This window comes from Schistocerca cancellata, chromosome 2 (assembly GCF_023864275.1).
Source record: "Schistocerca cancellata isolate TAMUIC-IGC-003103 chromosome 2, iqSchCanc2.1, whole genome shotgun sequence".
Classification (NCBI taxonomy): domain Eukaryota; kingdom Metazoa; phylum Arthropoda; class Insecta; order Orthoptera; family Acrididae; genus Schistocerca; species Schistocerca cancellata.
Window position 1 is genome coordinate 477,781,188 of NC_064627.1, and position 26,465 is coordinate 477,807,652.

General features: G+C 44.1%; 1 protein-coding gene across 14 annotated transcripts in view; it reads right to left on the reverse strand.

The window, feature by feature from the left end:
• Positions 1–26,465, reverse strand: part of LOC126162000 (nuclear receptor coactivator 7) — a 790,565-nt gene that overhangs the window by 258,046 nt on the left and 506,054 nt on the right. For all 14 annotated transcript variants that reach the window (XM_049918207.1, XM_049918209.1, XM_049918219.1 and 11 more), the window contains one exon: positions 18,151–18,245. In XM_049918207.1, the coding sequence (XP_049774164.1) occupies positions 18,151–18,245 (95 nt within the window). The remainder of the gene's footprint in view (positions 1–18,150; positions 18,246–26,465) is intronic.

A 26,465-nucleotide genomic window follows, 5' to 3' on the forward strand; every position in this document is an offset into this window, starting at 1 on the left:
GGCTGCAGTCACTTAAGCCGCCGTAGTTTTGTGTTGTTTTGACACAATTCGTGTTAGCGTACGACGATCTTTGTTATTTAGTTTGCTTTGCGCCACTATTACATTTACACGATATTGTCCTTCCATGTTTTGTGTAGGCTGTCATCACTGTTAAAACAGTTGCTCTTTAAACATTCAACAAGTTCGCTGTCTTTGTTACTGATGCTCCAGATAGTCTAGCCCCCATGATCTGCCCTCTTTGGAACTGTGTTAGTCCGTACTGAACGCGCACAGTCCAGCGTGACACGTGCCTTACCTGCGTTCTTGACCGTCAGACACAACAATCCCATTGCTATCACTGTTCATATTATTTTGCGTATCCCCTGTACATATCGTCAACCACGCGACTACAACTGCACTCTCACATTCATTATGTATACACCCGTACAGGAGAGATATTTTAAACCACTGTACAGGAATACATAGGTAATAAATGTATGAATGCAGGTTGTAGACGCGTTGTCTGGCCGTGGAACGTGCTCTAATAGCCTAATGGTAACGCGATCCGGCACAAATATTCACTGTCGCAATTTCATTATATAGCTGATGGCTGTCCATATTCTCAGCAACGAATAAATTTTATGTGGTCCAGTATGTAGCGAACTGGAACCGCTTGCACAGCAAAGCCCCTATACCGTGTACATCGCCTTAAGGACGTACTTTCTGACAACGTGCAACGACCAAGGATGAGAAGAGGTCTGTTACAACCATTATCATCAAATGATGGAAGCAATCCAGGTCATTAGATAAGACACTGAAGTAGCAATGCCACTTTCTTTTTTTAAAAAAAGAAAGGTATCACGCTTCTCTGGCGGAACCAGTTTCTCACACTCCACTGCGAATACGACAAAAAACTGCATCCTGCATCAAATTTGTAACTTCCTGTAAGCCCTACTTGGCGGTGGCTTCATGCTTAGGACTGGTTATTCAAGTCCGTGGAGGACCACACTTGTTGCCTCACGCAACATTCTTTCATAGAAATTTACCAGACCTATCAAACCACCCTCTTATTCAATTAGACCTGTTCCCCGAGGAAAGATACGTGCCGTTTTTTCTTGCGGTAAAGAAGGTTACAGCAATCATTTACTTGAGTTTGTTGGAGATTTGGCTGTTTCTACAACAGTGAGGGCAAACCGAAAAACTTATTTTTTAACAGGGCGGAACACCATCGCTCTGGCACCTGCAGTGAATGCTGTAACTGCGTACATGCTCTTTACAGTAAGGGAGAGAATGACTGTCGTCTGGTGGATAGCACATTGAACATCTGTGAAAGGTTTATTAAAACCTCTATCCTACACATAAGTATAGGGAGTAACCCAAGATACTATGTGCACGTATGAAATATAACGTTGTAACAGTAGACAGTCGTTTTCAATAAAATCTTCGTTGTGCTGTGCCCAAGTTGAAATCCATCCTCTATGTTCATTAATGCGGGAGATATGCGATAATCTTGTGATAATGAAATAATCTTTTTGAAGCACCACGCACGCTTTTACACAGCAGTTACTTAAAGAATGATCATTTTAATGATACATAGGTATAAAATGGTAGTATTAGAATTGAAAATTATTTTAAACAAGATTTGAATGTCACCTCATTTGTAGGCAAGGAGGCCCTTTGAGACATAATAGGAAGATGAAGACATGTAATCAACGCTCCATACATCTGTCTCGTTTGGCAGGCGAAATCCTGCGCCGGAAAGTATTTTACGCCCAATGTCTTCGTTATCTCTACGATGCCTGTCAAATTTAATTCACTTTTCTGTTGCGGAAAATTCGCCAAATTTCCAGTGCTTAAATTTGACTCATTTTTGTAACACTCGTACAGTAATATTTTTCGTATACTTTCGTGGCGGAACACTTCCACTTTATTAGGTGAAAAAATGTATCAAAATTTAGACTGTTGTGTGTACAACTTCTTTCCTCTTAACCCTTCCCTGCGCGTTTCATACACCGGCTTGGGAGACGCCAGCTACTATGAAAAACCTGTTCACGTTATCAGTCGTGTCAGCAGAAGCGTGTCAGTTCGGAAAGCCGTCTGCTTTACAAACAAGATAATAAAGTGCTGAGACTTGTAACCGACCCATCGCTGCCTCCCATCTCTTGAGTCACGCAGAACAGCTGAATCAAGGTAGACGCCAGCCGATTCAGACCATTGATAAAACGGATCCGGTATTCTCAAGCTGTTCCTCGCCTGGATTCAGTCATTTTATCCCAATTAAAAGTAGCTGTACTTCATAAGGAAAACAGTTGTCTAAGTGTTACGATCGTTACATCTGTGTGCTTTACAAAGGAAGCATTCCTGTATCTGCCTTCAGCGATTTAAGGAAGCTACTCGAAACCTGAATCACGGTGGACGCAGCACTGGGATTTTACACCCAACCCTATCGAATGCGAGTCCAATGTGCTAATTCTCAACCTCGTTCGGTGCGGTTTTTCGGAGCTGGGGACACAATACGTAGCAAACTGCTGGGGTAGCCTTGCACGACAAACCTCAAGTAGTAATTTGCTTATCGAACAGTCAAAAATAAACTACAGACCGAGACTAGATTGATATATCTCAATCCGCGAATCATTCAAGTCAATCCAGAATATCAATAAAACTATCAGTGCCACGTCGGACGCAACAGTTGCGATTTTACACCGAGGCCAGCACTGTATCGTCAACTGATGGGCAGTTAAACATCCAGAGTGCGCCGGTTTATCATTACGGGACGGTTTTTCCAGTGTGGCGTGTGTGTCTTCGCGTAATTTAAATATAGTTGAAACTTCACTAGTCCCGTAACACAGAAGATAACTTATTTTATCCTCTTCACGTTTAAGCCGCCGTACAATTAAGAAAAAATATGTGTCACAACAAAGGTAAAGACTTGGTTTCTGCACAGGGACATTTTTTACAGGAATGTCAAACAACAACTGTGAGATAGCAATGAATTCAAACAGGACAAAACAGCACGAAAATAATTTTATATTGTGAGCAGGTGTTCATCCTTCGGTAACTGTGGTCACTCTTGATCGTGAAACGAACTATAAAAAATACAGTAGTCTACGCTGAAGGCTACGTAATTGGACTTGTCCCATCACATATTTCACAATCACAGGTGAGTGAACACGGAGAGTTTTAAATAAATGTCCATGACGTCAGTTTACTGCTACATCCAAGAGCACATTCTTGCAAGTTTAAAAATGCTGTCACTTCTCGACGAAACAAAATTGACACAAAGTCGTGACGCGTTCAGAAAACACTACTGGTGTGGAACGTACACTGCTGTTAGTTTAAATCTGTGTGCCGGATCAATATATTCACCAGGGACCTTCGTCCTTCGCGGGCAATTGCTCTACCGACTGAGCTATCAACGACGCACTACTCACGACCCGACCTCAGAGGTTTGGTTCTGCTAGCACCTCATCTGTTACGTTCCAAACTTCGCAGAAGTTAGCCTGCATACCTTGCGGGACTACCACTCCAGGAAGAAAGGATACCGTGCAGTAATGGTTTAGCCACTGTGTAGGGCATGGTTTCCAGAAAGAATTTTTGCTCTACAGAGGAGTTCAACTTCCTAGTTGGTTACAAACGAATGAATATTTAACTCTGCAATCGAGTGTGCAGAGCTTCCTGGTACACAAACTGTGTGCTAGACCGAGAGTCGAACCCAGGACTTTGGCCTTTCGTGAGCAAGTACTCTTGCGACTCAGCTACCCGAGCACGACTCACGACCCGCCACCACTGCTTCACTTAACCAGTACCTTATCTCCTGCCTTCCAAATTTTACAGAAGTTTTCCACCAAACTTGCAGGAGTAGCACTCCTGGAAGAACGAATGATGCGTAGACATGACTTAGCCACAGCCTGGGGGATGTTTCCAGATAAAATTATGCAGTCTGCAGCGGAGTGTGCGCCGATATGAAACTGCACTGACGGAAAAAATCGCAGCACCAAAAAGTAATGTGAAGTAATGAAATTTGGAGAATACATTTGTCTATGTAACATATTTATGTGATTAACTTTACAAGATCACAGGTTGATCTAAGCGCAAGACAAGCCATTGCAAATGAGAAACAAGCACTCCATCTTCAGGCTACAAGTGGGCTATCGGAACCATCCGACCGCCGTGTCATCCTCAGTTGAGGATGCATATAGGAGGGGCGTGTGGTCAGCACACCGCTCTCCCGGTCGTTATGATGGTTTTCTTTGACCGGAGCCGCTACTACTCGGTCGAGTAGCTCCTCAATTGGCATCACGAGGCTGAGTACACCCTGAAAAATAGCAACAGCGCATGGCGGCTGGATGGTCACCCATCCAAGTGCCGGCCACGCCCGACAGCGCTGAACTTCGGTGATCTCACGGGAACCGGTGTATCCACTGCGGCAAGGCCGTTGCAAATGAGAAACGCTGGTACATTAATAACCGGTTTAACCGCCAGAACACTGAATGCAACACGCCAATGTGCGTGCATTGTGCTGTACAGGTGCCGTATGTCAGCTCGTGGGATGGACTTACATGCCTGTTGCATTTGGTCAATACAGGGATGGTGAAGGCTGGTTGTGGAAGACGCTGGAGTTGTCGTTCCATGTTGTCCCGTCTATGCTCGACTGGAGACAGGTCTGATGATCGAGCAGGCCAAGCCAACCTATAGACACACTGTAGAGCATGTTGGTTTACAACAGCGCTATGTGGGCGACTGTTATCCATTTGGAAAACATCCCTTGGAATGCCGTTCATGAATGGCAGCGCAACAAGTCGAATAAGCAGACTGACAGAAATTTGCGTTGAGGATGCTTGGGATAACCACGAGTGTACTCCTGCTGTCATACGAAATCGCACCCTGACGGTAACTCTACGTGCAGGTCGTCCAGTGTGTGTAGCAGACGGGCAGGTTGGTTGCAAGGCTTCAACTGGCCTCCTCCTAACCAACACTGGCACCGAGGCAGAAACAGCTTTCATTAGAAAACACAACAGACCTACATCCTGCCCACCAATGAGCTCTTGCTTGATACCACTGAAGTCGCCAATGGCGGTGATATGGGATCAATGGAACAGACGCCACAGGTCGTCTGGCCCGCAACTGTCCTTGAAGTAGCCAATCCGTAATAGGTCGTTTTGTCACTGTGGTGCGAACTGCTGATGTACTAACATGCGCCAGAACCATATGCCGAACGCGATCTCTCTCTCTCTCTCTCTCTCTCTCTCTCTCTCTCTCTCTCTCTCTCGTGCTACGTGGCCGTCCAGATGCCCATCTTCTCGTGACCGCACAATCTCGTAACCACAGCTGCCAGCAAATACGAGGGTTGGAACTTAAATATCTATGCACAACCTATACAAAAGAGTTACATGTTTGCACCTATTAGTATCCTTCAAAGAAGTCACCAGCGTTGTACAGGACACGTTGCCAGCAATGTGGAAGGCGTGGTATACCGTTAGCAGAGCCTGTTCTGTTGTTGGTGCGAATGGAGCGGTCTACTGCCTGTCGAATCACTGGAACAGTTCTGAAGCGAATCAAACCAAAGTCACAAGGACTTAAGTCCGGAGAGTCAGGTGGATGGTACAGTAGTTCCAAGTCCCATCGACCGAACAGAGCAGCCACAGCTTGCGCAGTATGTGCCTGTGCATTGTCGTGCAAAATGATGGGTGGGTTCCGAAGAAAGTGTCGCCGCTTGTTTCGCAAAGCTGGTCGCAGGTGATGCTCCAAAAAAACGAACAGTAATACTGTGCATTGACGGTCTGCTGTAGAGGAACGTAATGCGTTAGAATAACACCACCACAGTCGTACACGAGAATCACCATAAATTTAGACCGCTCCATTCGTACCATCAACAGAACAGGCTCTGCTAACGGTATAATACGCCTTCCACATCGCTGGCAACGGGTTCTGCACAACGTTGGTGACTACTTTGAAGGACAGTAACAGGTGCAAACATTTAACTCTTTTGTATCAGTTGTGAATAAATAGTTGCCACTATTTAAGTTCCAACCTTCGTATGTACAGTGGCTACATTCCTGCCAAGTCTTTCTGCACTATCGCAGAAGGAACATCCAACTTCTCGTAGCTCTATTACACGACATCGTTAAAACTCAGTGAGGTGTTGTTGGAGTCTTAATAGCCTTGAAGGCATTCTTGACTAACATCAACTCACAACGTCCCATCTCACAGGAAAGTAACGCTCACAACCGTTACATTCCGTGTTAAAGCAAATCAGATTTGCATCCTCGCAGTGGTGCTACTAGCGCCACTCTTAAGCAACTGGCGCGAAATTTGAGACAGACATCTTTCAGACGTGGAAACACGTGTACCACCTTTAGTTTATGTCGCACAACTCCTCCCTGGTGTTGCGACTTTTCCCGTCTGTGTATAACACACTTGCGGTGTTTCGTATTGTAACTGCGAGCCAGCCTGGTACTCGAATTCAGTGAAACCTAGAGCAAACCTGATGACGTCCGGCACAGCTTTGGGCACAATCTCAGGAACGAAAATGTTTCAGGCACCACGAGCATCTAGCCCGCAAGATTCACCAGTAACTAACTACAGTGAACCGAGACTCGTCCCCGGTATTGCTGCCTTTGGCGTGGATTAGCTCCATTGACCGAGCTATCCAACTACAACTCATGATCCGCCCTTCGACGTTCATTTATTTTTCAGAGTCCTCACTTATTTTCAGATGTGGTGGGAGAAATGGCAGGACGCGAAGACGACGACTGACTCGATCGTCGCAATACTGTACATATAAATGGAATTAACAACTGAGCCTGTACACCCGAAAGCACACGAACAATCGTGTGGAGGAAGCCGACGAGGCTACAAAAGAAGTATAGTTTGACTAATGTTCTGCAGGCAGGAGGGACACTTGGGCAGGTTTGGGGAGGAGGTGCCGGTTACAGCCTTGACCCGCGGCGCTGAGGACGCCCAGGCTGACTCACGCTCTGCCGCAATCGAAAATTTATCCGGGCCGCGGCCGGTCGGCGCTCCATTATGGATTCTGAACGGGCAGGCGGGGGCAATGTAACGCTGGCCACGTCCGCCGGGCCGAACGCGCCGAAGCCACGCGCAGAGCTGCCCACACCGCAATACTGCCGCGACGATCGAATGTCAGCGGACTCACCAAGAGCGCCGGTCCAAAATTTCTGCTCCCGTTAGCGGAATATCGTCGTAAGAACTAGCAGCGTTTGTGCCGTTCGATGCGAAATTGCTCGCTTCCGGCGCTGTTATATCAACGTCGACGTCTAGCGTCTCCAACAAAAAATTAAATTATATCCAGAAACAGGACAGTACAGACGGCTTTCTTCACCTGTGAAAATGCTGAACACTTGATGCCGTATCATAACATGACGTTCTGCTCATATAAAGAGACCCGAGGCTTTTTCCAGAAGAAGGATAATAGGGCTATGTGACCATTTTCGGGAAATTGTTTAAAACTAATCAGTGGGTTACGTAGAATATTCTACTACGGTTTTGTTTCATTATCGCAATGGCAGCGGTCAGAGCAGCGTTTTCTTAACGCGTGTGCACGCAGCACTTCTCGAACAGTTTAACGTAACGAATGTTTACGTGTTTAAAATTCAGAATTGTTTTGTTCTCAAATACAAAGCAGATGGTTCAGTACTAGACTCAGTAAAATACAAAGATCCACATCCATCATTCCGGTTTTGGAAAAAGAAATACAGTAATTGAATATTGCATGACATGAGACTATCGTCAGTGATGTTTAATCCAGTGAAGCCAAACCAAGGATGTAAGGGATTCATTTAAGTATATGGATAATTAATGTAGTTCATGGAGATACAGTGTGCTTGAAGTAGTTACCAGCAACCAGACATTCTTGAGATAACAGGCACCTATGCAGGACGGGAAGAAGAACAGAGACAATAGGTCCTTCAGTAACTACAAACTATACCAGGGAAACTGTCCATCATACTGTAAGGACCACAGGACAAAACAGTGGCAATTTAGTTGTATAGATGTAGTTTTGTTATCAATTTACTTTCTTAATTTTTGTATTTTTCCGAGGATTCCCTGATCAGAGATGTTATTAGGAACAATATTACTGTTATGTCTTAATATGTTCTGACGATTAATAATATATGACGAAAGAAATGTCTACTCATTACAACCTACTGTCACTGATTTACGGAAAAAAGATCTACACTCCTGGAAATTGAAATAAGAACACCGTGAATTCATTGTCCCAGGAAGGGGAAACTTTATTGACACATTCGTCGGGTCAGATACATCACATGATCACATTGACAGAACCACAGGCACATAGACACAGGCAACAGAGCATGCACAATGTCGGCACTAGTACAGTGTATATCCACCTTTCGCAGCAATGCAGGCTGCTATTCTCCCATGGAGACGATCGTAGAGATGCTGGATGTAGTCCTGTGGAACGGCTTGCCATGCAATTTCCACCTGGCGCCTCAGTTGGACCAGCGTTCGTGCTGGACGTGCAGACCGCGTGAGACGACGCTTCATCCAGTCCCAAACATGCTCAATGGGGGACAGATCCGGAGATCTTGCTGGCCAGGGTAGTTGACTTACACCTTCTAGAGCACGTTGGATGGCACGGGATACATGCGGACGTGCATTGTCCTGTTGGAACAGCAAGTTCCCTTGCCGGTCTAGGAATGGTAGAACGATGGGTTCGATGACGGTTTGGATGTACCGTGCACTATTCAGTGTCCCCTCGACGATCACCAGTGGTGTACGGCCAGTGTAGGAGATCGCTCCCCACACCATGATGCCGGGTGTTGGCCCTGTGTGCCTCGGTCGTATGCAGTCCTGATTGTGGCGCTCACCTGCACGGCGCCAAACACGCATACGACCATCATTGGCACCAAGGCAGAAGCGACTCTCATCGCTGAAGACGACACGTCTCCATTCGTCCCTCCATTCACGCCTGTCGCGACACCACTGGAGGCGGGCTGCACGATGTTGGGGCGTGAGCGGAAGACGGCCTAACGGTGTGCGGGACCGTAGCCCAGCTTCATGGAGACGGTTGCGAATGGTCCTCGCCGATACCCCAGGAGCAACAGTGTCCCTAATTTGCTGGGAAGTTTCGGTGCGGTCCCCTACGGCACTGCGTAGGATCCTATGGTCTTGGCGTGCATCCGTGCGTCGCCGCGGTCCGGTCCCAGGTCGACGTGCACGTGCACCTTCCGCCGACCACTGGCGACATCGATGTACTGTGGAGACCTCACGCCCCACGTGTTGAGCAATTCGGCGGTACGTCCACCCGGCCTCCCGCATGCCCACTATACGCCCTCGCTCAAAGTCCGTCAACTGCACATACGGTTCACGTCCACGCTGTCGCGGCATGCTACCAGTGTTAAAGACTGCGATGGAGCTCCGTATGCCACGGCAAACTGGCTGACACTGACGGCGGCGGTGCACAAATGCTGCGCAGCTAGCGCCATTCGACGGCCAACACCGCGGTTCCTGGTGTGTCCGCTGTGCCGTGCGTGTGATCATTGCTTGTACAGCCCTCTCGCAGTGTCCGGAGCAAGTATGGAGGGTCTGACACACCGGTGTCAATGTGTTCTTTCTTCCATTTTCAGGAGTGTATATATGTTTATGAGACTTTTTAACATTAAAAATACAGGTTAAACTATGTAGTATTATGGGAAGATTTCCTTATTAGTAGTTATTAACATATTACTATGTTAGAATCAGGTTGTTATTCGAATATATTAAAAGTGAGTATTCAGACTGTCCTGTCTCAAACAACCATTTTGTCTTATGAGCCTTTCTTCCGAAAACTGCCTCAGCTGTTATTATGCACCCTGGCTGTATCGCAATTACAAACACTATTTGACACGATCTGCTTATTTTCTGGTGCTTACTCGTAACTGGAATAAACGCATTGAAATGTTGAAGGAAGCAGGACTAAAATACAGGGAGCAAATTGTCATTTATTAATTTGTACAGAAACCACACTACGGTTGTTAGAACAGTAGGGCGTGAAAGGGAGGCAGTCGTCGAGATGGGAGTGAGACAGGATTGTAGCCTATCCCTGGCGTTGTTCAATCTGTACATTGAGGAACCAGTAAAGGAAACCAAAGAAAAATTTGGAGGAGGAATTACAGTCCGGGGAGGAGAAATAAAAACGTTGACGCTTGCTGTCTCTGACAGAATTACAATCTCATCCGCAGAGGACTTGGAAGAGCCGTTCAACGAAATGGACAGTGTCTTTAAAAGACGTCGTAAGAGAATCAATCCAAGCGAAACAAGGGTAGCGTATAGCAGTCTAATCACATCAGGCGCTATGCTGAAAAAATGATGCACTAAAACTAGTAGACGAGTTTTGCCAACTGGCCCGAGTAGATATGAAACGCAGGCTGGGAACAAGAAGAAAAAATTTCTGAAAACGAGAAATTTGTTAACATGTTATCAGCTGAAATACTGAGAAGTTCGTAATGAAATTTTCACTCTGCAGCGGAGTGTGTGCTGATATGAAACTTCCTGCGTGCAGGACCAAGACTCTAACTCGGGACCTTTGCCTTTGGCGAGCAAGTGCTCTGAGCTACCCAAGCACGACTCACGACCCGTCCTCGCAGCTTTACTTCCGTCTCCGACCTTCCAGGAAGTTTTACTAAGGTCCTTTCTAAAGATACGAGGGACGTTCAATAAGTAACGCAATAATATTTTTTCTTGGCCAGCTGTGGTTGAAAAATGCGGGGTTTGTGGTGGGCCATCATGGAATATTCCCATTTCGGCCCCTATATTTTCTCAGACAGGTTGCGGCGCAGTACGTAGCCTTCAAAATGGAATTTGTAACGAGGGTGCGGTGCAAGCAGCGTAAAATCAGAGCACCGCACATATTTGATAATTCCTTGCAAAATGTATATGGAGACCTGGCAGTGAACAAAAGCACGGTGAGTCGTTGGGCGACGCGTTTGTTACCATCGCTACAACGTTGCGCGAACCTCTCAGATTTCCCGCGTGCCTGTCGGCCGCACACAGCTGTGGCTCCTGCGGTGTTGGAACGTGCGGATACATTCATTGAAAGTCATCCTCGGATCACGGTGAAGTCACGGAGACGTTTGTTCGTCGTCACAAAAATGCAGACGAACTTCTCCATCACAACACAAGGCCGCACACAAGTCTGTGTACCCGTGAGCAGCTCACTAAACGTCCCTGGATTGTTGCTCCTAATCCTATCTGCAGACCGAATTTCGCACCTTCAGACCTCCATCTGCTTGGTCCCATTAAGGATGCCCTCTGCGGGAAGCAGTACGTGGATAATGCGGAAGCTACTGATGCCGTACGACTTTGGCTCCGACGTCGATCAGTAGAGTGATATCATGCGGGAATACAGGCCCTCCCAGTATGGTGGCTTACGGCCGTCGCATTGAAGGGATATTATGTTGAAAAATAGGCTATTGTAGCCAAAAGAGTGGGGAATAAAACTGTGCATTGGAATCCTGAATAAAACCAACCTACTTTCAGAAGGAAAAAAAAATTGTCTGGAGTTTAGCCGTGTACGGATGCGCAACATGGACGATAAGCAGTTCAGATGAGAACACAGTAGCTTTTGAGACGTGGTGCTATAGAAGAAAGAAGAACTTTAGATGGGTATGTCGCGTAACTACTGAGGAGGTACTGAATCGAACTGGTGGGAAAAATTAGTGTTAGAATTTGACTAAAAGAAGAAATCGGTTAACTGGGCACATTCTGCGACATCAAGGTGTCATCAGTATAGTACTGACAGGAATTATGTGGGGTAGAAACTGTAGAGGGAAAACAAGGCTTCATTTACTACATTACGCAGGCTGAAATGAATGTACGTTGCAGTACTAATACGGAGATGAAAAGGGTTGCACAGGATAGAGTGGCGTGGAGAGCTGCACCAAACCCGTCTTCGTACTGACGACGACGACGACGACGACGACTCAAACTATTTTACACTGTAATCCATGGTCATCAACGATCTGAATAATGGTTCGGAACGCAGGTCTCGTTCGAGTCTATTCCGACGGTAGTTACATAGCTAAATGGCAGCCGTACATTGTATACACTCACATAGGGTGCCTATAAATTTGGAGGTCATAAGTAACCTTTTGACAATGGCACATTGCCGAAATCAGCCGATAGTGTGGAATAAGTGAGCCAGGGTAATCTAGTAGTAAGGCGTGTGCTTGGAAACAGAGAGGTTGTGGGGTCGAATGGGAAATTTTCAGTCTGCCAAATATCAAGCTTTCACCTCTCAGTGATTGGAATATTCGTTAGGAACGGAATATGCTTTGGACTCCACGTTAAGCGGTATGCCCTTTTCCACAGAAGGTTTACTAGGATAGTTTAGCGGCAAGCAAGTAGGCGAAGTGACGTCCAATTGAAAGACTAGCTCCAGGCCGTTGAGCCACTGGAAATTGTGAACGACTACGTATTACAGACAAGACAAGGAGGAAAATGCCAGTGTCTTTTAGTAAATTTAATAAATGCAATCTCCGAAAGATTATATCTTTTTACAGCACATACTTTGAACACCGCGGATGTAATTTGCGTGCATGCCTTCACGTTTTATCTGCGAATTACACAGATTCACAAGTGGCTATAATCAACTATAGATCATGCTCCCCAGCTTGCAGCGAAAGCAACCACCTGCGTTTCCTGAGATGACGACTGTGACACAAAATTCCAAGACGTGTTGTACGTCTACATTCGTCGCACAACCTGAGGGCAACACTTTAGGTCATCGATTCAATGGTACAAGGAATCCTCATTTATCAGTTTCAGGTTACCGCGTTAACTGCGCCGCGGCTCAATAAGATGATAAAGCAACTGAGCAAAAATTTGGAATATTATTTGATTCACTTAGTAGTCACTTACAGGTGACAAATGATACCTTCTACAGTACTTCACTTCTAGTCTGCACAACATTTCAACACGACTCTTTGCTCTCTTCATTCACGTCATAGTTTACTAAAAAATTCTGCACGTTATTGCTGTTTTCCCCGCCACCTATTCACCTCGTGCCTGAACCTTAGCATAAAATTTTCTTAAATTAGCGCATCTAAATGCCTCTTATTTCGGGTCTCATATTGCATGCTTCTGATATTATGCCTTTTTTTCCATGTCAAACCACTCTCACAAAGCTTCGTACCCTGACTATGTTACGTCGTACTACTACTTCGTATTTCCGCACTTTCTAAATAATATAAATATGGCCTACATTTTTGTCATTGGCTGAAAAAAAAGTGGTTCAGGAAATACATAGCTATTGTCTCACTTTTCTGTTTACTTCTTTCGTAGTGGCAATTCCAATACGTACTATTTACGAGGCATCGGTCAGTCACAATGACCAAAAAAGAATTGAGACACGAAATCAATTTACTGACCAACAGTTATCTTAATACAGTTGTTAGGATTATATTTATCAGTATCTATTTGTAAGTCGAAAACGAGTACATTTATTGGTATCAGCTCTGAACGATAGCCGTGCACTAACATTAAACAAGAGGACGATTTCTGAGAGTTCCATGGACTTCAGAACTTCTAGCAAAGAATACTGCCTTTTCAGCTTCCTATTAAGTACACGAAGGCACATGGAATTGAACTGGAAAAATTCATAAGACAAGCCATCGTTGAACGTAGTCTTCACGTCGAGGTAGTAATTGCGAAAGGAACCACTCAGTTGCTAAGGATGGATCTGCTGTGATCCGTTACGGAACCATTCCATAGTTCGACAGTGGTAACCAGGGAGGCCAAGGAAAATCATCAGTACGAGCAAAGGAGGATGTGAAGTTTGTTCCTCCTGAATATGATTGTCTTCTTCATTGCAGCACGTCGCTGAAGTAACTCAATGAGCGTTACAGGTGCATCTTTACTTTGTATATAGCGACGTTTATGTTCTATTTCTGTATACTTGTGTAGATATGTCTGTCTCAATCCATATCTAACATCAGCTTGGATAGGTTGAACTTGATATGGAACTGTACACCGATATTCATTTTGCATAGGCAACATACGGAATTCATTATTAGATCACTAGAAATTTTCGACGGTATCAAAAGTAAGGATAACAAGGGGTGATGGGAGGGGGCAGGGCGCAAAGGCTCCGTTCCCTTGGTGCCGCTATATACCCCATTCTTCTGATGAGATATGTAAGACGGTCACAACTGCGCATCCAGTTTAAGATTAGCCGCAGTTCTCCACATGCAGGTTGCGGCTACTGGGCAAGGCGCTCTCCTACTCGCGGAGGCTAGCGAAGTACATCAGCTGTCCCTGCGCCTGATCGGCGACCAGGTATTGATCGGCGATGTCCAGGAGCGCCCACTGATGCCACTGTGTTACCGGGACACGGGTGCTCCAAGGTTGGAGGACCAGCAATGTGGCGGTCCGGGTCGACGCACGCCATCGGCGGACTCTCTTGGACCTCGAGTAGATACGTAACCTAGCTGCAGTTTTGTCCCACGTTCAGAATGAAAGGAAACAAGCATACAATAGTTTGTGACACCTGATCACATTGCTCAGTTGGTACAACGCTCACTCAGGAAAGTGTAAATCTGGTCTCCAGCGCCTACTCAAGTAGTTTTTAATGGGGTCTCCCTAAGATGACAAGCTTGTAGACGTCAGAAGATGTGTCCCGCGCAAGGAAGGAAGCGAAAGATACAACTGCATGTAGGTAATGAACAGTAAAGGAACTTCCCGACAACGCCAAAGTTTGTTAAGGACTGGCAAGCGAGCTGCCCACCTTCGTGCTTCACGGGAAGTGCCTTACCAATTCAAGCCACCTGAGCACGCTTCACAGCCCGACTCGTAGCGCCAACATGTCAGTGGGCGCTCTTTACTATTTCATATACAACATAAGCTCTCTTTCATTCCTTGATTGCATTTGGGAGAGAAAAGGTATGTCGGAGAATGGCTTGTCCGCTGAGTAGAGGTGTTCTGCAGGGCAATAATTTAACTTTGCGAAGGGCAAATTTTTGAAAGCATATTAACAGCCCGCGCACGAAAATTCAGTTAGCGCAGAAAAGGTGCGATTCCGGTAATGGGTATGGGGAGCTACAGAACTCCCTACGGCAAACACTATGCCTACCGAAAATAAACGTACTCAACCGTTACCTTGAGGTCAAAAGCAATTAGCGATAAAATCAATATCTATCGAAAACAGAAAGAGCTGCATATCACCGAATTTCGTAGAACCCACTGAAGATTCCATAAACCCATAAACACAACAGTTGTAGGCCTAATATACGAAACACATTGTAAGTGCGGTGCCTTCTACATTGAGAAAAACGGAAGGCCTGATGGCACCTGCATCAGAACACGAACTCCATATTCCACTGGAGCAACACCATAGACTGGCACAACCAAATCATCATTAAGATTCCCAGCACCCTGTAAGGTTCCAAGAATCGCCAGCACACGCAAGAGGCGACAATACGCGCACACAAAATACGAGAGGCAACTGAAACCCCAAAACAGCCTAGGATCATCAGTAGAGAGGACGGCCATGGGCTCCCTACATCGTGGCTGCCAACAATCCCGGCACAACGGGTCGCATTTAATTCAGGTCTGTAGCCTCATCAAATAAACATGCAGAACTGGCTTCACTTTCCCGCGAATGACATCAGGAAAACACAGCCGCCGCCGCTGCCGCCGCCCCCCCCCCCCCCCCAAAGCTTATTACCTCCTATCAGTGGGCTACCGATTACCAGCAGGCCGTGCAGTCCACCAATAACGTGTCCGTGTCAATAATTCCCTTCCTCTCTTGTAGCACATTAGTAGTTTACGGGCAAGAAAAACTTCGAAATTCTGGACCAGTAGTCTTATTAAACCGTTCGAAATTTGACATATTGAAATATTAAAGCAACCCCCACCTCATGCCGTGAAAATTAATCTCCCCCTGAGGAGGACTGTTGTAACGCGGCAAGAACACCCGTTGTTTGGCACTTCAAGCGGCAGTACACCCACGAGGCTTTTAATGAGACTGACGACGACCACAGAAACCTACGTAGTTGTAAAATGCATATATTTATGAAGTGCTGCTTCGGATCTAGTCTAGAAAAAGAGCGGAAAATCCGATGTTGAAATTCATAAAATAATCATTAACAGCCAGAAGGTCACTGCGATGCTGAGCTCAAATCTTACGGAGCAAGAATATGACGAACAGAGCTACATGAATCATATTCGAGTCGATATTACATAGTATAATCTTATATCGAGCAGATACCTGGGCAACTAGTCAGGAACATTCGCATAAGCTAAAAGTATTTGAGATGGACTTCTGGAGATGCTTAGCAGGAATTTCAGTAACACAAATAATTGGAAAATGGAAGTTGAAGGAAATATGTGATGTGTTGGATACGAGTAAACTGTAGTGGTATGTGCATGGAAGAGGAATGGATGAATTATATATTGGGGTGGACAAATGAAGGAAGAAGAAAAGTAGGATCCATGAGCATCTCGAGCCAAAATGTACAACTAATGATAAAAACATCTGATGTAAACGAAGAGGATATACAAAATCTAAATACATGGAAGAACATCTTGAATAGATACTTACACTATCTGATTGAAACTATCTAAACAACCCTATGTCAGGCGGAATTTTATCACTGTACGTCACGAGAGGCGGACCCGCCTTTATAAATGGAGACTGGGATTATAGTGTTGTCAGCATAGTAGCAGTAACTGCCGAGTTAGTCGGTCGGGAGGGCTCAGTGACTCCGAACCTGGATTAGCCATTGGATGTCACCTGAGTAATAGATCCATCAGGGACAGTTCAACTCTTCTAAAACAGCCGTAGTCAACTGTTGGTAACAGGAATGTCACGTGGAAATACGAAGGAGTAACAACAACAACTCAAACATCAGGCAGACCTCATGTAATGATGGACAAGGACCGACAAACATAGTTGAGGATGGTTGTAAAAAATGACAAATCAGAGGAAGAAATCCCTTGTGAGTTCGTCAGTGATGCCAGCAGTGCAGCGAGCACTTCTAAGAAAAGTTGTAGGGTCAGTATTGCCTCACGTGTTCCAACATTTCTACGGAATCCAAACTGATCTTCTCCGAGGTCGGCTTCTACTAGTTTTTCCATTCTTCTGTAAAGAATTCGCGTTAGTATTTTGCAGCTGCGACTTATTAAACTGATTGTTCGGTAATTTTCACATTGTCAACACCTGCTTTCTTTGGGATTGGAATTATTATATTCTTGAAGTCTGAGGGTATTTCACCTGTTTCATACATCTTGCTCACCAGATGGTAGAGTTTTGTCAGGACTGGCTCTCCCAAGGCCGTCAGTAGTTCCAATAGAATGTTGTCTACTCCGGGGGCCTTGTTTCGACTTAGGTCTTTCAGTGCTCTGTCAAACTCTTCACGCAGTATCATATCTCCCATTTCATCTTCATCTACATCCTCTTCCATTTCCGTAATATTGTCCTCAAGTACATCGCCCTTGTATAGACCTTCTACATACTCCTTCCACCTTTCTGCTTTCCCTTCTTTGCTTAGAACTGGGTTCCCATCTGAGCCCTTGATATTCATACAAGTCCTTCTCTTTTCTCCAAAGGCCTCTTTAATTTTCCTGTAGGCAGTATCTATATTACCCCTAGTGAGATAAGCCTCTACATCCTTACATTTGTCCTCTAGCCATCCCTTCTTAGCCATTTTGCACTTCCTGTCGATCTCATTTTTGAGACGTTTGTATTCCTTTTTGCCGGCTTCATTTACTGCATTTTTATATTTCCTCCTTTCATCAATTAAATTCAATATATCTTCTGTTACCCAAGGATTTCTACTAGCCCTCGTCTTTTTACCTGCTTGATCCTCTGCTGCCTTCACTACTTCATCCCTCAAAGCTACCCATTCTTCTTCTACTGTATTTCTTTCCCCCATTCCTGTCAATTGTTCCCTTGTGCTCTCCCTGAAACTCTGTATAACCTCTGGTTCTTTCAGTTTATCCAGGTCCCATCTCCTTAAATTCCCACCTTTTTGCAGTTTCTTCAGTTTTAATCTACAGAAAACCTCTATGCCGATGAAATTTAGTATTATTACTAGTAATGTACCCAGAAAATTCCATTATAGCAAACGTCTAGCTGTAGAGGAAGATTTCCATTTTGCTAATCTGTACCGGAGATTTGTAACAACATGCAGCCGCCACATATGCACTCACCGTGTACGTCGTCGTCTCGATTGGGGGCGGGGCAGAAGCGGGTCGGCGCTCCCCGAGAGGGGCGCCGTCCTTTCCCGGACCTCCGCCATCAGAATCTGTAAACAAGAAGGAAGGAAATTAATACGCAATACCGTAAACAAGTATTCTGCACTCAATGGAGTCTCCTGGTGAGGTATGTCCCTCAAACATGAATTTTAAGTGATGTCTCGAAAACTGTTATTGGAAACTTTCTTTAAAACAAGTGTCAAAAGTGCCATGTTTCACGAAACTGTCAAGGACTACTGATAACATGATTATCACCAGTTTCAATTTTCTGATGATCTTCAGTTATCATAGGACTAGCAACAGCCCAGGAGGCAGCCTTCCGTATCTATGCCCAGTAGTACGCAGTTGTCAGGGACTGTTATTCGACCACCACTCCCTGCGAAATTGCAGAAATATTGAATTTTTAAAAAATCGAAAGGAGGCAAAAATTATTTCCTTCCCTGTATTCAAAAGTAAATGATGGCGCCAGCGTTTTGATGCATTTTTTTCGCAACAGGACACTACACCTACAGGACTTTCTCGCTCATTTCTGAGTACTGTAATATCACGTGCGAAGTAATATATCTTCTTTTTCAATGTTACTATCGCCTGACCATTACGATAGTATAATGTTAACCAAGAATTCCGGCATTAAACGTTCGCTGAAAACAAAATTCAATTGTATGACCAGAAACTGAAGTCAATATTTTTACTCGAAAACAAAGTTCGTAATTGGAGATGCACTGACGGATGCGACTAAACGGAATTTCATCCAACAAAGCCAGTTTCCGCTTAAGAGTACTACAGACGGGTCAGCTGTGTCTTAAGTCGCGTCTTTTGCATTTGTTTTTCCCTGGAGTAACGGAGTTAATATTACTTAGCTACGTAACTTAATACTTCCATTCCGAGTGTGCAAAGATACCACAACAAAAGGAGACCAGAAATTGTTTTCTGCGCTCCGGTAATAAGATTCCGATTGGCAAGCTGTAAACTCTCTGCTTCCAATGGTAACGAGATGATTATTGGCTAATGTTTGCAACTGGTTGAATAAATACCAGCAGTGCAAGCCAATTACTGTGTTCGTCAGCCATGCTTTTGAATGTAAATAAAGGCAGGTCACGCAGTCTGGCGTCTGGATACCAGGCGACTGCCTGCGATGGGAACGTGAAACACAATCGAATGTTTATTGCCGTACGCCTGTAGTTCCAACAGGAGCGCCGACAACTTGTGAAGCACGTAGACTGCTCTGTCAAGGTCGCCACGCGTCTCCAATACAGCCCCAATGACGCTTCCCTGACGTCATCGATGGGACAGCACACACAGTAGGTTGCGTAAACATTCCACCTGTGGTGCTTCTCTGTGAGCCCTTAAAAGCCAGTGTAAACAGAAGGGAAAAATTCCATCTTTAGCGGCTACCATTCTGGGTTGATGGCTCAAACAGTAAATAGCAATTCGCCTCAAGATCAGAAGTTCTTACCTTTGTCTTACTGAATTTTTTTCACTGTTCGTTAACACGACAGACTCCAGGCACTGGCTTATGACGAAGGGCAATAAATGTATGGGCGATAGTAGTCAAAACTAAGCTTCAGTTGATGAGAAGTTTACCTGCACGTTCGGCGATACAACCCCTTTAACTTGAGTCTAAAATAAAGTATAGCATTTGTTGTTTCAGGTCCCAAGTAGTGTATAGTACATTATGTTAAATGCCACACGGGGAATGAATACGTTTACGAACGACAGCATTGCTCTAAAATATTTCCGGCGGCACAGAGTCAAATTCATCCCTCGAAAGGGCCCAACCTGACACTCAGTTACATCAGGGCGTTTTGAAAAGTAATGCCTCCGAAATTTTTACGTGAAAACACCTAAAGCTCGTCAAATAAAACAATTGTTATTAACGTTCTACATTTTTATTCTTCTGTTGACATATCTGCTGCCCGTGACGAACTTTAGCGTGTTAACATGGCCGTGTGTGCAGTAAGTATACAGGGTGTTACAAAAACGTACGGCTAAACTTTCAGGAAACATTCCTCACACACAAATAAAGTAAAGATGTTATGTGGACATGTGTCCGGAAACGGTTAAATTCCATGTTAGAGCTCATTTTAGTTTCACCAGTATGTACTGTACTTCCTCGATTCACCGCCAGTTGGCCCAATTGAAGGAAGGTAATGTTGACTTCCGTGCTTGTGTTGACATGCGACTCATTGCTCTACAGTACTAGCATGAAGCATATCAGTACGTAGCATCAACAGGTTAGTGTTCATCACGAACGTGGTTTTGCAGTCAGTGCAATGTTTACAAATGCGGAATTGGCAGATGCCCATTTGATGTATGTATTAGCACGGGGCAATAGCCGTGGCGAGGTACGTTTGTATCAAGACAGATTTCCAGAACGAAGGTGTCCCGACAGGAAGACGTTCGAAGCAATTGATCGGCGTCTTAGGGAGCACGGAACATTCCAGCCTATGACTCGCGACTGGGGAAGACCTAGAACGACGAGGACACCTGCAATGGACGAGGCAGTTCTTCGTGCAGTTGACGGTAACTAGAGGTCTGCGCAGATAAGAAAAGTGCAATCCGCATCCGCAAGGTCCTAATCCGCAACCGCATCCGCATCAATTAATCCGCATCCGTAACTTCCTTATCCGCATATATTTAAGTTATGAATGAGTAATTAATAATAATTGACAGTAGTACTTAGAATTATGGTATGTAATGACATAGTTATTGTTAGGGTGCCAATTCTGCGACAACTTAACTACTTTTGACTTCTTAAATCACAGGAAATGCTCTATACCTACTCCAAAGCAGACCATTCCAAACGGGAAAGCATTGGCGCTTCGGAGCACACACAGCAGCGGCTCGGATCTCGTCATATTGGAAACGCTATTTAAAAAAATAAAATTCAATGTAATAGTATTAAATGATGGTTTTAAACTGTTACTAGCACATTGCATCATTTACCTTCAGTTTTTTTGTACTCAGTGCTTGGATGCGTCAAATTTTGAAGCCATTCATGTGATTATTATATTATAGCTTACGCGTTCAGTCTTCGTCATTTCCAGGTGGAAATATTTACAGTATTAGGCCTACACTGAAAAACGCTGGTGCACCTGTGAAAAAGTTAAATTACCAGCAATAATTGACGTTGTCTGGAAGAAATAATTCGTCTTCCGAAGAGTGACAACAAAATCAGTGGTTACAGAAATTAGGAGTCCATTTAGCCTTAGCTAAAAATACGATTGAAATCTCGAACCTCGCCTTTTGGCTGATTTATGGAATTAAGCCCTAGCGATAAATGAAAGGTCTGTTTCGTTCTCAACTAAACAAAGTTTTTCTCACTTTAAAACATCCTCAACATTGGTCTAAATTACTAAGACAAAATTTGCAGTAGATTTCGCAGTTAATACTTTCAATGTTAAAAAATAATTTTTTTCAGAGTTTAATGGAACTGCAAACGATTTCAGTATGTCTATGTAAAAACCACTGTCCCATAACTTCAAATATTAGGCACTGTTCCCCGTTTAGCAATACCGAGTTACAGGTAAAATGTTCGATTACAGCCCTTATCTGTACTAATTGGCTGGTAATTTAAAAGACACATTATTATTTTGGATTATTTTAATATTTTGTAAGTTTTCAATGTGATCAGAATAATCTTTCACGGGCTATCGCAGTAACAGCTTGTTGGTGGTCGTGAGTCTTAGTTTAAAGTCCCACTTGTAATTAATTACAAGGCCCGCCGTGCCATCGCTCCGGCCGGGCTGTTTCACTGTTCACAAAGAGCGACAATGCTCGGCGGCTGCAAATGTTACTGTAGTGCACGATAAAATTTAGGTAGGCACTTATGAGATCATCATTACATAGTTTAATAATATTGACGTGTTAGCTGTTGGATGTTCTTGTTGCGAAGAGTAAAAACTTAAAATTGAGCTCTTTAATATGAAAGTTACAACAAAACAAATTGCTTGTTAACTATTTCCATCTTTTACCTAATAATACTTAAATGTTCTTGTTGGGAATAGTAAAAATACTAACAATATGTCGAGGAAATTCTTTACTATAAATAGTACAATAAAAACTCACAGGCTTCAGATTAAATATTTTCATCTTCTGCTTGCTTCTGATTCAAATTTTGTAAAAGAAAGAATCAGATGAAAAAAAAAAATTGTAACTAATTCAGATAATCCCAGAAATACAGTGAAGAAAGAGAAGCTGTACAAGTAACTTTTTACTTTGGAAGATTATATGGAGGAACATAATGTCATCAATCGTCTGTGGCTTCAAAGACGTGCGTCGGTCCTGCATTATTTGTCCCGCAGTAGAGAAGCTTCTCTCAGATGGCGCGCTGGACGATGGAATGCAGTGCACGAAGTATGCGAATTTGGAAAGACGCGGATAGACGTTTTCACGTCCATGCCACCAAGCTATCAGGACGATGCCTTCCGAAAATTGGACTTTATCATTCGTATATCTGAGAATTTCATCTGGCGCAAAGTCAAGATCTCTCGTCGATTCATCTTCTGAGGAATCTTCAAATTCATTAAAAAGTACGTCAGACTTTGTTTTTTTTCTTCAGGAATTCCAGATGATGTATCCTCCTTATCTTTTAACTGTGGACAATTTCTCGCAACATAATTTTTCGCTTCCTTTACAACTTCATCTTTTTCGGCACTGCTAAGAAATTTTAGGTTTTTATATTTTGGATTCAAAAACGTTGCAAGTTTATGGATTACTGTTATGTCCAATTCGCTGATTAAAACAGATTTGGCTGTATTTAAATCTATTAGAAATGGGCTGTCGCCATCAATTTTTTCAAGGAATGAGGGGAGTTTTAACTTGCAGAACACACATAAATAAAGAGTAGGGGTTTTGGAGGCTTAGCGATCACAAGAAGCTATTTTAAATGGTGTCAGAAAGGTTATATCTTCCAACATCCTCTTGTCTATAGAATCAGTCAAATTATTTTGATTTTTCTCTGACAAAACTGACAGAACTTCAAACCATTGTGGATTAATAAACTCAAACATATCCAATTTACTGTTCCATCGTGTGTCTATATATCCTTTCAATGACTTCTGAAGGCTATTCTGAAGACCTGATCTTTTAAAGAAAGTTGTGATAGCTCGACAGGAATTTATTAGTCGCTGCACGTCACTCTTCTCATCATTCGCGTCTCCTCGAGTCTTGTGCTCCAGCACAGTATTAAGAATGTGTGCTGAGCAAGAGAGCCTCTTGTATTGGCGAAGTGGTGCCACAATATTTGGACCTCTATCCGTAACGAACACGATGTTATTCACAGCACTGAATAAATCGAACGACCGTAGTATCTTAATTTAAGTTTAATGCTTTCTCCTGTTTTTTTAAATCTCACTCCCAAGATTTCTGGTGCACAAGACTCGATCCTCCGTTTCACTTCTTCATAATTAACATAAAGTGCAGTCACTCCCATATAGTTTATTTTATGGTACGAATCAGTCCATAAATCGACAGTTAGTGCTCCACCTATATCTCTGAATATATTCTTCACTTCTGCAGAGACAGTTTCACGCAGACGATAGGCCGTTTCCTTCAAATTTCTGGATATGGTGGTTGGATGAGGTAGCAGTTCCTTAGCACTCACTGCACCGTACTTGGCCCCCACATCAATAAGAAACTGTGCCGTCTCGAGAAACCCAAATCCACACGCAACTTCGAATGGTAAAATGTCACTGCTGACAAGATTGATAAGTTTTTCTGTCACGGCTGTCTTCAAATTCGGCGGAACTTCAGGAGCTTTCACGTCTCTCTTGGTATTTAAATAAGTAATTATGCTACTTTGTCCAGCCTCACAGGAATGTTTTAGCAAATTTGAAGTTCCACTTTTCTGTCCAGTGTAGGAATATACTTTTTTACATGCAAATCAAGCCACTATATCTTTTATCTTTTCGTTGTCATCAAATACGTATCCGAATTTTTTCCAAATTGGCGATTTCAGTTTGTTTCCCTTCACTAAATGTAAAATCACCTTTTTCACCTTACACGAAATTGTATCCATCGATATGGTGTTCATTTGAAGAAAGAACTCTCACTGATATTTGCTACGATGCACGTTGTCACTCGGTCACTACAAAGCGCTAACTGAAGGCAGCGGAAAATTGCAACGGGCACGTGTCTGGTAGACTGTGGGCAGGTTTGCCACCCAGAGAGCACTTCACAGAAGACACAGTCGCGGAAACGGATTAGACGCAGGTCTCTTGAGTACAGCTACGTCGGTCGTAGCCAGGGGTTGAGGACAACAGACATCCGATCTACCCGGGCCCTGCAAGATTCCAAGAATGTCAACAGACGAAGTTTTCAACTAACATTGCAACATACGTACTGGGCAGAAGCCTTGCTCATTATCCGCAGATGACACGCGGATATCCGCGCCGGTCGCGATTTTATCCGCCAAGTAACAAATACCGCGGATATCCTAGGATATCCGCATCCGCGCAGACCTCTAACGATAACCCTAATGTCAGCGTCAGAGAAGTTGGTGCTGTACAAGGTAACGTTGACCACGTCACTGTATGGAGAGTGCTACGGGAGAATCAGTTGTTTCCGTACCATGTACAGCGTGTGCAGGCACTATCAGCAGCTGATTGGCCTCCACGGGTACACTTCTGCGAATGGTTCATCCAATAATGTGTCAATCCTCATTTCAGTGCAAATGTTCTCTTTACGGATGAGGCTTCATTCCAACGTGATTAAATTGTAAATTTTCACAATCAACATGTGTGGGCTGACGAGAGTCCGCACGCAATTGTGCAATCACGGCATCAACACAGATTTTCTGTGAACGTTTGGGCAGGCATTGTTGGTGATGTCTTGATTGGGCCCCATGTTCTTCCACCTACGCTCAATGGAGCACGTTATCATGATTTAATACGGGATACTCTACATGTGCTGCTAGAACATGTGCCTTTACAAGTACGACACAACACGTGGTTCATGCACGATGGAGCTCCTGCACATTTCAGTCGAAGTATTCGTACGCTTCTCAACAACAGATTCGGTGACCGATGGATTGGTAGAGGCGGACCAATTCCACGGCCTCCACGCTCTCCTGCCCTCAACCCTCTTGACTTTCATTTATGGGGGCATTTGAAAGCTCTTCTCTACGCAACCCCGGTACCAAATGTAGACGCTTCCTGCTCGTATTGTGGACGGCTGTGATACAATACGCCATTCTCCAGGGCTGCATCAGCGCATTATTTCAGCATAACAATGCCAGACGAGCTCTGTGACATTTGCATCAATACGACGCCTTGGGTTCACTGTCATCAATCATCCCCCATACCGTTACCACCCGGCCCCACCCCGTTTTCACCTATTTCCAAAACATAAAGATCACCTTTGGAAACTTCACTTCGTTAGCGATGAAGCGGTGCAGAGTTCGTCGGCAGGGTGACTATGTTGAAAAATAAATATGTAGAAATTAAGAATAAACGTTTAGAATTCTAATAAAGTTTGTTTTATTTAAAAAGCTTGAAGAGTTTCCACATAAAAAATACGGTGTCATTCCTTTTCTCCACGCCCTAGTGAGAACATGCTGCGAAAGTGTGACAGAAGAAACGATTAAGGTCTTTGTTAAAACTAAATACACTTTAGCGCGATGACAGTAACATTTTAACTGCCACCTCAAAATCTGACCGAAGGGCTTTTAACAACAAGACAAACATGGATATTTTTAACAATAACTCAATGCCGCGCGAGGACATAGAAAGAGATTCCGTCGAATGTTCTTTGCCTAAGCAACGATATTATTAAGCGCGCGCTTATATCAATTTCATTCGATGACAACTCAAAGCAGGTGCCCAGAGCAGTGAACATAGTCTGCAGGAGGCACTTGGTGTGACAATCAGGGTTACGTGCCGCGTATAACAACCAGTTACGAAACACTTTATACACGTGCACTCAGTTTTTTTTTTCTTTTTAACTGAAGTGCCAACTTTTCTGTCGTAAATTACATTGTTTTCATAGAGAAGTAAAAACAAGTACTCCACTGAGATGTCTCGAGGCCAGAACGACATTGCAGTTAATTCTTAAGTGCTCCCACGAATAAACGGAGGTAGTGGCTGCACATGAGCCAATATCTGCTTAAATATTTCTACTGCGGATGACACAATCACGTCATAGACGCCTCAGTGTGATCCAACTATTCGGCATGCCAGTGTGAATCACGGACCGACCTTGACGCCCACCGAACGAGCGCTGCGAGTCGGACACTTTTCACATGCTGTCTTACAGCCGCAAATTTCTCCAAA